The 12,522-nt window shown below is 37.0% G+C and overlaps 1 protein-coding gene across 1 annotated transcript in view; it reads left to right on the forward strand.

The window, feature by feature from the left end:
• ATXN7 (ataxin 7) overlaps nt 1-12,522 on the forward strand; it is a 74,415-nt gene that overhangs the window by 27,451 nt on the left and 34,442 nt on the right. Inside the window, 1 exon segment of the mRNA XM_070936841.1 lies at nt 7,177-7,281. Coding sequence (XP_070792942.1) covers nt 7,177-7,281 — 105 coding nt within the window.

Genomic DNA, 12,522 nt, shown 5'->3' on the forward strand with positions numbered 1-12,522 from the left:
GGAATAGATATGGATAGCGGGATGGATGACAATATTTAATAAATATGGTAGATTGCAACTACATAAATGAGCTCTCTCAGGAACGTCCACCTCATGTCTCCTTTAATGCACTGATAAAGAGATTCAAAGTATTCACTTCTGAATTCATAAATTGAATTTAAGTAAACTGAAATTTAGAAAACTGTAAATTCTAAATTATGATTTGTTTAGTTTTAGAACAAACCAACACTAAATGTTATTTTCAGATACTAGTTTGTTTATGAATTAATGTTCAAATAATCCTCAGTACCTTTGGGCAAAGGACTTGTGTGTGTGAGAGAGAGAGAAAGAGAGACAGAGACAGAGCGGGGGAGAGAGAAACTGAAACAAAGTCAGAAGTGGGCATTTATTCACATATCAGGAAAACATACTTTCTTATTGCATCTGAATTCAGAATGTGATTATCTACAGCAGGGGTGTCAAACTCAATTTCATTGAGGGCCACATCAGGATTATGTTTGACCTCGGGGGGCTGGGGTGGGCGTGGCCAGTTTGACGCCACTCGTGTTGTGGGCACCTGTGGTGGCCAAGAGCTAAGGAAGGACTTTCTTCAGACCCTCTCTCACTCTCATTATAATCCCCTTCCTTCCTTCCTTCCTTCCTTCCTTCCTTCCTTCCTTCCTTCCTTCCTTCCTTCTCTTTTCCTTACCTCTTCATTCTCCTTTTTTCTTCCTTCCCCTCTTTCCTTCTTTTTCCTTCTTTGCTCTCTTCCCCTCTTTTCTTCTTTTTCTTTCTTTTTCCTTTTTCCCTTCTTTCCTTTCCCCCCTTGGATATTCAAATGCAAAATGGAAAACATTTCTCCTTTTGTTTTGTTTTGCTTTTAGTTTGTTTTGCTAGCCCTCTGCCAGTGAAAATGAAGCTCAGGGGGCAACATGCCTCCCCCCCGGGGGGGGCATTTTCAGCCACAATGGCCTCCTGCAGCCCTCTGCCAGTGAAAATGGAGCTTGGGGGAGACATGCACACGCCCCTTGAGCTCTGTTTTTGCTGGCAGAAGCACTGCAGACTGGTCCTTTGCTGTTTCCAGGGCAACCCCATGGGCCATATCTATGCACCCCATGAGCTGGATCCGGCCCATGGGCCTTGAGTTTGACACCCCTGTCAAACACATCGGATCGGTCGTCGCCTGGGTCAATAAGGACCGCGTCAGATGCTATGGCTTCTGGACATCTGTCAAAAAAGGGGCTACAGGGCTCAGTTGTTATTGCTAGAGAACCAGGGCATGCAACTGCAAAGTGACTGAAACAAAAACACAAAACTTGGACAACCGAAGAAAATAGATAAATCATCAAATATTATTACCAGGCAGAACCAACAGCCAGGGGATTTCAAAAAAGAATGATGTAACTGTGGAAGGAAAAACACCCAGAAAGTGACATAACTGAACAAAGATTAATGGATCAAAGACACTTCATCATCCATAATAAAGTTTTCACAGATGTGGAAATGCAACATCTAGAAATATTGTCTAAAAAGAAAACAAGTAATGATGAACAAGCTGAAGAAACTGCTCCAACACCTCAACAAACTGACCAGACAATGGAAGAAACCAACATGCTGAAAGAAAAGATTGAAAACATAGAAAGAAAAAGATTACCTACCATTCGCAAGGTGCATAGCAAATGAGTGAAAGATCTGTTAACTGCCATGAACAACATTTTAACGTTCCTCCCATCCAGCACAGCATATGAAACCAACCAACTAATGTATAGCACAGCCGCCGTTATAACTACAGAACTGGGTTATAAAATGCCAAAAAAGAAACCCACTGGAACATCAAAATGGAAAATTTGACTTGAAAATAAAATAAAAAAACTACGAGGGGATGTCAGCAATCTGAAGTACTTGAAAGAAGGAAAACTAAATAACAAAAAGCTGAAAAAATACAACCTGGAGGAAAAAACAATAACAGAAATCATGGAAGAATTAAAACAACGTGTAATAACAACAGCAAAGAAAATTGAAAGATATGAAGGACAAATTAAACAATATAGTGAAAATGTCCAGTGCAGTTCACCCATGTACAGAAAAAACTCTGAACTTTTGGAAAGAACTGTGGGAAAACCCAGTGGAACACAACAAAACTGCCTCCCGGATCAAAGATATTTAACAACAAAATGGAAAATATTGTAATAACAACTGACACGGTTGCAAAACAAGCAAAGAAGGTCAAGAACTGGAGTGTACCTGGCCTGGACCAACTGCATGGACACTGGCTAAAACACCTGACCAGCCTCCATTATTGCATGGCCACTCAATTTGATCAAATGCTTCAAAATACAAGAAGCGAAGAATGGTTAACAGCTGGTCAAACATACTTGATAATGAAAGATCCAGAAAAGGGCACAGAACCAAGCAACTATTGTCCAATTACTTGTCTACCAACAACATTCAAACATTTTACAAGAATACTGGCAAATTCAGTATTCAATCATCTGATGGAAAACAGTTTGTATCCAGTAGAACAAAAAGGAAATTATAAAAAATCAAAGGAACAAGAGATCAGCTGCTCATTGACAAAATGGTACTAAAAAATGCAAAATGAAGAAAAATGAATTTAAATATGGCATGGATTGATTACAAGAAGACATTTGATTCATTACCCCACAGCTGGATTAACACCTGTCTGGAAAACTTTGGAATCAGCAAAAATATTTGTACATTTTTGAAAGCAAATATGCAAAAATGGAAAATAATTCTAACCGCAGATGGGGAGAACATTGGTGAAGTCAACATCAGATGATTATTCCACTGACAATAATCCTACAAAAAACAAAACTGGGATACCAAATCTCAAGCCAACATGGCAAGATAAACCATCTACTATACATAGATGACTTAAAAATGTATGCAAAAAGCCCCACTGAACTTAAATCAATACTCAACACAGTTCAACTGTTCAGCAACGACATCAAAATGAACTTTGGATTTGAAAAATGTGCTATATTATCCATGCAGCAAGGAAAAATGGAAAAAAATAGAGGAGTAGAACTGGGAAATGGAAACATAGTAAAAGCATTAGCAAAGGATGATGGTTACAAATACTAGGCATATTGTAAGTAGATAACATCTTGAATGGAAAAGTCAAAGAGTCAACGCAAAAGGAATACATCAGGAGGGTCTGCAAAATATTAAAATCAAAGCTGAATGCTGGAAACATAATTAAAGCCATTAATACATGGGCAGTTCCAGTGATACACTACTCAGCTGGAATCATCAACTGGACTTCGGCTGAACTGGAAAACTTGGACTGGAAAACATGCAAACTTTTGAATATGTACCACGCTTTACATCCACGAAGTGACATCGACAGGTTGTACCTGCCAAGAAAAATAGGGGACAAAGGACTATTGCAAATCCATCAAACTGTAGAAGAAGAAAAACGAAGTTTGAATGATTATGTGAACCAAAGTACAGAAAAATTGCTGCAGGCTGTGAAAAGGGAGAATATTATAAAAACAACTGAAACAAAGGCAGACTATAAGGAAAAACAGTTGGATGACAGATTAAATAGATGGAAAACCAAAGCTTTGCATGGACAGCACTTGAAAAACATTGAAAGCAAATGTGATGACAACTTTACATGGCTTAAGATGGGAACCATCAAGAAAGAAATGGAAGGTTTAATACTCGCTGCTCAAGAACAAGCACTACAAACTAATGCCAAGAAAGCGAAGATACAAAAATCCACCGACAATCCAAACTGCCAACTTTGCAACAACAAAGACAAAACTGTTTCACATTTAATATGTGAATGCAGCAAAATTGCACAAACTGATTACAAAGCTAGACACGACCGAGTTGCTAAATTAATCCACTGGTCATTATGTAAAAAATACGATTTACCTGTATCCAAAAAGTCATGGGAACATACCATTATAGAAAATGAGAAAGTGAAGATCTTGTGGGACTTTCGAATACAGACGGATCATCATTTGGAACACAACATGTCAGATATCACAGTTGTCGAAAACCAAAGCATACAGTTTATTGACATCGCAGTACCAGGAAATGCCAGAGTTGAAGAAAAAGAACTGGAAAAAATCACGAAATTTTGTGACCAGGCCATCGAAACTATGCGATTATGGATGAAGCATGTATCAGTGATACCCATTGTCATCGGGGCACTTGGTACCATGTCCAAGAATTTTATAAGATACATCAACAAATTGCCGCTTCCTGCAATAACACCAGCAGAACTGCAAAAAACTGTGCTACTTGGAACATTGTACATCTTAAAAAGGTACTTGGTTGACACCTAGGATGCTGGCAGCAACCCGTATCAACCATTAGAACCAGTCAATGGTATTTGTGATGCATTTTTGAATATTCAGTTGACTGAGTTTCATGTTTAGTGAATAAAGTAAATAATAATAATAGGACTTAATTACACACACACATATATATAAAAATTAGTATATACTGATCCCTCTTTCTAATTAATTATATCTGAAACTATATATATAGTTCCAAAACGTGCTAACATCAAACTTTAGGCAAAAATATAAAACTATATTATTTTAGAATATTTGAAGAAAGTATAATGAATTACACTATAGGGCAGTGATGGCTAACCATTTTGCCATCGAGTGCCAAAAGTGGGGGGACTGCAGGGGGGGTCATGCATGCATGTGCCTACACCCATAATTCTATGTGCCCTGCCCCACGCGCATATGCGTGCCCCCCCTGCGCTCCCCCCGCTTTTGGCATGCAATGGCATGGTGGGCCACCAGACTTCCAGTGGAACTGGAAGGCGGGAAACGGGCCATTTCTGGCCTCTGGAGGGCTTCCGGAGGGGTGGAGAATGCCATTTTCGCCCTCCCCAGGATCCTAGAAAGGCTCTGGAGCCTGGGGAGAGCGAAAAACGGGCCTTCCAGTCCCACCTGAAGTCGGGAAACGGGCTGTTTCTGGCCTGCAGAGGCCCTACAGGGGGTTGGGGAAGGCCGTTTTCGCCCTCAGGCTCCTAGAAAGGCTCTGGAGCCTGGGGAGAGTGAAAAACGAGCCTTCCTCACCCCCCCCCAGAGGCCCTCCAGAGGCCGGAAACTGTTTTCCTGACTTCCGGTGGGCCCAGAAAACCTGAAAGTCAGCTGGCCGGGACACGCATGCACGCCAGACCTCAGCTCATGTGCCCACCAATATGGCTCCGCGTGCCACCTGTGGCACACGTGCCATAGGTTCGCCATCACGGCTATAGGGTCTAGGAGAGAAAAGTCCATTTTATTCTATGTGTGAGATTTAAGATACAGAAGTTTTGAAAAACCTCAAAAAATACTTCGGTTTTAAAGTCTGAAAATTGGGATTATATTCCTGTACAACTGCTTGGTATTTCTATAAAGTAATATGCAACAATGTTCCAAATATTTGACTGTTTGCTGAACCACAACATATATAAAGATAATCTCAGGTTGAACTAGTCTGCTGTTGACTGCATCTAGGTATTTGTCTTGGCAGAGTTACAAAAATAGCCTGCCATCGCATTCTTCCAAGATTTTTTTTTAATGGACTTCCCAGTCTAAGGCTCCAATTGTGGCTTCCAAGGCAGGCCCTCATCTAAATACTGAGACAGAAGCTACGACGACTTGTTAGCAATTTTTAATTTGTCTTAGTTGTAAGCTTTGAAGGCAGGGGATCTTAACCTGGGGTCTATAACCTTGGGGAGGGGGGACTGTCAGCAGATGGTTGCATTCACAGACATCTAAATGAACCATATCTTGTTAATGAATTATTGAATTAATAAAGAAACATATTTATTATTATATTCATATTTGTAATTTCTAAATATTGTGATAACAATATTTAGAATTTGGACATAATTGGTTTCCTTTGTAATATCACATATTAAATATATAGTATATATTTTATAAATATAATTACATTTTTCTGAGAAGGGGGTCCATGAGGTTTGCTAAACTCTCAAAGGGTTGTTCATGAACAAAGATTAAAAACTCTTTTGTAAAATGTAGCTTGGAATCTCTATCCCGAAGATTTTACATAGCATATTATCTTAGCCATGTGACAAGTAGTTTATAACATTTTTAAAGAAAATCTAATTTAAAACACTAAATGGTATTTAATGTTTATTAATAATAAAAATGCTAAATAGGAAGTTAGTGAAGTGTGGAGGTTTGTTTGCTTTTTTACATTTATTTTTCTGTTCATTTTCTCTCACTTTCTCTAATAAGAATTACACTTCTGGGACATTAGATGGTTTAGTTATAATATGCTGATCAGTCAAACTAAAAGCTAATTCTTCTGCTTGTGCTAGGAAGCAAAGCCCAGAATATCCATTGTTACATACAGGTGTTTTATAGATTCAAAAATGGATAGCGAAATGGCTGGCATATTATTTTAATAAATATTCTAATTAACTTCCTACATTTGTGCAAGCTGGATGACAAACAAACCGGCCAACTTTCAGTATAGCTTCAGTATGTTATTTTTGTACTAATTATTAATGATTCTGCCCAGGCGTGTTTTGTTTAATATAGTATAAATTTGTTCCTTGTTCAGTTATTTGTGAATTATAGCAAACTAATAACAAATACCTTATTTATGGTGAAGAAGAAAACATAATACATTTGGTAAAATATGAGAAAGTCTTATATGATGATCTTCCTTGGAGGTCCTTCTATTTTTCTCACCATTCAGAAAAAGGGAGTAAAAGAGACCTGGGATAGAAACTTTCTAGCTCCAGTTGAGGGGGGGAAATTATGTAGTATAAATATGTTAATTTGGCATATTCATGTTTAGTTCTAGGAAATTGGTTAACGTGTTTTGCCTGTGTGGTTCGGCTAAATAATTTTCAAAATATTTTCAACATTTTATTTCCAGTCTTGGTTTTTAAATATTTTTCCCTATTCTTAACTCTCCTGTATACAGTATCTTATCTTGTTAAATTATTGTGTTTTAAATTGGAAATCACAGAGCTTTTCTGAGGAGCAAGGTGACTTTTGAAATGCTTATATAAATAGTTGAATAACTGCATGCTCATTTTCTCACTTTGGGCTTTTGCTCCCTGCTGTTTTTGAAATACGATATCAGGGTTTCTATTATGGTAACATCAAATATTACTTTTACATAAATTGTATGCTGATTCTGATTAGTAGTGAGATATATTTTTTTTTGTCCTTTTTATTTTAGATATGCCAATATTTGGTCTTTGCCCAGCTCATGATGATTTCTATTTGGTGATGTGTAACCACTGTAATCAGGTCGTAAAACCACAGGCATTTCAATCACATTATGGTAAGTACCAAACCGTTTTTTAATTGTCAGGGTTTGAAGATTAAGCTTCGCAGCTTTTAATTATCTTTGTTTATTATCTTAAAAGCTGATGGTGCATTTGCATTATGTAAATATATAAAACTATGAATAATTCATGTATGTATTAAATTATAAGAAATAACTGGACATTTTTAATGTTTAGAGAAATGTTAGCACAATAATTATAGTACTGTATTATTTAGCCTTTGCACATTAAAACTAAGAATGTTATTATTTACATTTTTATTATAAATCAGGCTTGGATTTTGGCCTTATAACTAGTATTATATGCTATCAGGATGGAGGCTGGTTTTGGTAATTTAAACCAGTTGTGCAAATAATACTTCATTAAAAATGTACATTTGAATGCCTTTTCCACTATATGTTCAAACTTTGTTTTATGGGGATTCTAGAGAGAATATCCTTGTCTGCAAGAAAATGTTATACATAGGATTTAATATGCACTCAGTTATCAAAAGTAATCATATCTGGTTAAGAGGAGTATTCAGTTGTCCTTTCAACTTTATCTTTTGATTTGTGGTTTATATTCTGCTGTTTAAAAATGACCTAGTGAGGCTCAGCTAGGTGGCAGCACTTACCTGTTCTGGTTGATCTGAAAAAGCTGAGGAGAATCAGACTCAGTTAGCATTTGGGCTGGAGAAATTCTTAAGCTGTAGTCTGCATTAACACAGAAATGTTTCTGAAAAATACAGAAAGAAAACAACAATTGAGTTTTCCTTAAAATATAGTATATAAAAGTTCTAAACAAAATTCTCAAAAGATGTGTCAGAGCTCTTTACTGATGCTTAGATTTTGTAATCAGATTGTGAAAAGTTCTCATTGGAAAAATGGGAATACGGGAAGAAATTGACTTCTACTTACAAATTCCTTTATTTTTTTTATTAGAATTCCAATTCCCTCATTTGATCCTCCTCTATTTCCTCCTCTCCATTGTTTCTCACTTTTCTTCCTACTTTTTATACCATGTCAATCTAATGCTCCATGATATTAATTTAGCATATAATGGGATTTAATAAGTGTATATGCCTTTTTGGCTATTTATCTCATTCATTTTCTTTGGTCAAGTATTTACACACACGTGGTTCTCCTGTTGTAAGAATACAACAGGAGAATACAAGGTTCTGTTACAACCCCTGTAACAGAATAAATTTTATTGCACTTCTTTTGCAAAAATTATGATTTACTGGTGACTAGCCATGTCCACTTTGGAGATCATTCTTTACGAGCATCTATGACAATATTTCAATTTCTAGATCTGGAGTGGAGAACTATGGGCTTTTTATGACCTGTGGACTTCAGCTCCCAGAATTCCTGAGCCAGCATGGCTGGATCAGGAATTCTGGGAGTTGAAGTCCACAAATCATAAAGGGACTATAGTTCCCCATCTCTGTTCTAGAGGAAGCCACTGAGAGACTCTTAACATAGGTATTCATGTAAAATTTGATTCATACAAACCAGTGTTAAAAGCAAGATTACGGAGTATACAGTAAAACTAACACAAATAACTACAGCATTTTATCAGCCACTGCTAAATGCTAGTTTATGGACACAAGGAGAAAGAGCATGCAGAGTACTTTAAAGGAAGTATTGTTTTTATAACAACCTATTACAAAAGCAACTCTTTGTAATATATGTTTTTTGGGTTATATTGAAAACATGGCTCACATCCTTTTTTCTATAACTTGACAGCAAGTGAAATTTGAACTGGCCTTACAGTATAACCTAAGAATTTCTCACTTTGCGTAATATTATAATGGACACAGAGTCCCAGGCCTTGTTTACTTATTTTATTGGAAGGGCTACCCAATTGGCAAAATTTCATTAAACAATGTACTATTTCAGTTACAAAGTAATTGGTTAAAGTGACTTACTGAAACACTTCCTGCGCTGAAGCCGAAGTGCAAAATGCTCCTGGGGAAATGCCAGAGTACTCTGTGTAGCGGTGATACAATTTCATACAGCTCTGCCAAGAAGAAATTAAATCAACCATTGCTAGAACTAGAGATTAAATCCCATTGCTGGAATCTGGAGTTGGTGAACTAATGTTTGAAGACCGGATAAGCATTTATATGGAACCGACTCAAGTTTTAATGGTAATTTGTTAAACTATACACAGTAATTAACTCAGGCCTTTTGTTGGTAGTCAGCCACAACTTGTGCCTGTCTGGCACTAGACAGATAGGCTGAGATTACTTGCTGTGAAGAAAAGGAGGAACAAACAATTTTATTTTGGCAATTAAGTCACAGCAGATGGGGAATCTGGTGTTTCAGTTACAATTTAAACCACAATAAGTTTTTTAGAAACTATTTTTATACTAATTGCAATCTACATGTATCAAATAAAACTGACTTTTCTCCTTGACTATTATGTTGTCAGTAAGACTTTTAATGGACACTAATACATTGTGATATTATGTAGATTGACACTGCAACTGTGAAACTAACTTAAATGTACCTGCAGTTTTAGAAAAACTTGTATTCTTCAAATACAAAGTAGAAGGGAGTTCTGGTGGCTCAGCAGACTAAAGCACTGTTATTAACATCCACTTACATCTGTTGCCTGCCATTACTGCAAGTTCAAATCTCACCAGGCTCAAGGTTGACTCAGCCTTCCATCCTTTCTAAGGTAGGTAAAATGAGGACCCAGATTATGGGGGCAATAAACTGACTTTGTATAAATATACAAAAGTATGAAGGCTATTGCTTAACGCATTATAAGCCACCCTGAGTCTCTGGAGAAGGGTGGCATATAAATCAAATTTTAAATAAATAAATAAATAATAAATAAATAAATCAATCAATCAATCAATCAATCAAAATTTTGTCCCAAGTGAAATGATCAGGACCTCATCTTTTTCTTCTACATTTTGCTCTTCTTTGTTGAAGATGATCCTATCCATCACCACCTATTAATGCTGAAGACCTTCCTCAGTACCTATACATCTCATCTCATGAATTGTTTCTTCCCAATATTTGTTCCTCTCAACTCAGCAGTAGTTTATATAACACAGTAATTTATAGAATATTTAAATCATGAAGAAATCTAATGTAGAATCTAACACTTCAAACCTCATTAAAGGGAAATATATATACTTTCTTCAGTATCAGATTGAGACACCTATTGTCTCCATTAAAGAAAAGGTTTGATGCTCATCTATCCATACCTTAGCACAAGATCAGAATAAGTACTGTGAAGTTGGGCTGTAGCCCAACTTCACAATATAATCCTCCTTGATCTCTCCGTGGCCTTCAATACCATTTATTTTCTACCTCTTTCTGGGCCAATTTAGGGGATTAGGAGTGGGAGACATGCTATTGAGTTGGTTCTCCTCCTTTCTCTGGGTCTGGTTCAAGTCAGGGTTGACAAGGGAGGGGAGATTGAACTTGAGGCCCCTTTGTAGGATGTCACAGGGCTCTATTCTCCCTGCTCTTATTTAATATCCACATTAAGCTGCTGGGTGAGATTATCTGTCGGCATGATGTATGCTGATGATACTCAGTTATACATCTCTGCCTGGACCAAACAGTTGATGCCATTGAGATTCTTTCTCAATTCCTGGAGGCTGGCGAAGGGAGGTGGGGAGGTTAGATGGGACAGAAGAAGCTTAGCTCAACCCTGTTTTCGGTGTTTCACGGTAATCCATATAATACCACTCCTCTGTGAGGTGCACTGGCTCCCAATGGGCTTCTAAGTACAATTCAAAGTACTGGTTGTCACCTTTAAAGCTTTACATGGCTTGGGACCTAGGCTGTTTATGAGACCGCTTATCTCCCATTGTCTCTGTTCGCCCCATCAGATTTAGCAAGTAAGGTATATACTCGGGGTTCATTCTATTAAGCAATATTACCCTGTTGGATCCTCGATTTATGCCTTATCTGTGGCAACACCTCCCTGATGGAGTAACATCCTCCCAGGTTGACCCTGAACCTCTTAGCTTTCTGTAAGGCATGAAACAACTTGTTCCCTCAAACATTTGGGCTGGGTAGTTAGGAGAGCTTTGCTGTTTAATGTGATTATGTATTCTTTATGAGTTAGATTGTTTTTGTTTTGTCTAGGGTTTGGTTTTTGTTAACTGTTAACGGTGATGATTTTAATCCTTATATACTTCCCACTTTTGGTAGATGGGAAGCCTTATAAATTGTTTAAATAAAGAAATAAGCCTTTCTCTAAATCAGAATTTATCCCTTTTCTAATTAATATTGAAGTCTGTTTAACATATTCTACCAAATAAATCTGGGTAGCACTGTCTCAAAAAGGCTATCAAAGTTTCTGAACTGAACTACGTCATATAAAGACTAATGTAAAAGGTTAAACATAATTCCTTTTTTAAGTGAAAACCTCATTTGCTTTTGAAGTGTTTCTTAATAATCATAAAAATCATTTGGGAAATACTTAGTACTATATGAATAATTAAATAACATTCTCCTTCCTGCCGTGCTCATAATATTCTTTTGAAAACAGTGGAAGAGAACGTTTAATATTGAAAGCACTATGAGTATGCTTAAGCTAAAGGTACTACTTACCATCAAATATTGTAGAAGTGGAAGAAATATAGCATGAAGGAGTTGAAGTAGGTCTCTAATGAAAAAAGATAGAAATATGTAAAATTATATTGGTTTGATGGGAATTGATGGGAGAAAATATACTGTCGACTTGTTTGAAATTTTCATTTCATTGTACTACTGGTTTAGGAGTACGTTGTACTGTATGTCATGAGAGGATTGACATAACGAATTGGCCTCAAGCCCAGAGTTACTAATATATATAGGATAATGAGTGATTTCCGATGGGATGGAGGGCAAGGGGGAAACATCTCTGAGTTTCTAAAGATTGAGTTTCAATAAGAGTTGTTAAACTGTTGCTTGCCTGAAGTTTTACTATAAGATAACTTTAGATATTATCTCTTAAAGCAGGGGTAGGGAACAATGGCCCTTTATGACTTGTGGACTTTAACTCCCAGAATTCCTGAGCCAGCATGGAATTCTGGGAGTTAAAATCCACAAGTCATAAAGGGGCCATCGTTCCCCACCCCTGTCTTAAAGGTTATAGCAACTGATCTAATGCAGTCTCTGATAATAGAATTTATACTGTCCTTTTAAGAATTACATGGCACAGTTGCTGAAAGGAGGCTTGTTTTAGGAAATGAGTCTGTTGAAATTGATCATTCTGGTGCAGCCTTTTTCAACCTTTTTAGCCTGGGT

This window comes from Pituophis catenifer, unplaced genomic scaffold, assembly GCF_029215685.1.
Source record: "Pituophis catenifer annectens isolate HBS135680 unplaced genomic scaffold, rPitCat1.0.hap2 SCAF_2, whole genome shotgun sequence".
In the NCBI taxonomy this organism is placed as follows: domain Eukaryota; kingdom Metazoa; phylum Chordata; class Lepidosauria; order Squamata; family Colubridae; genus Pituophis; species Pituophis catenifer.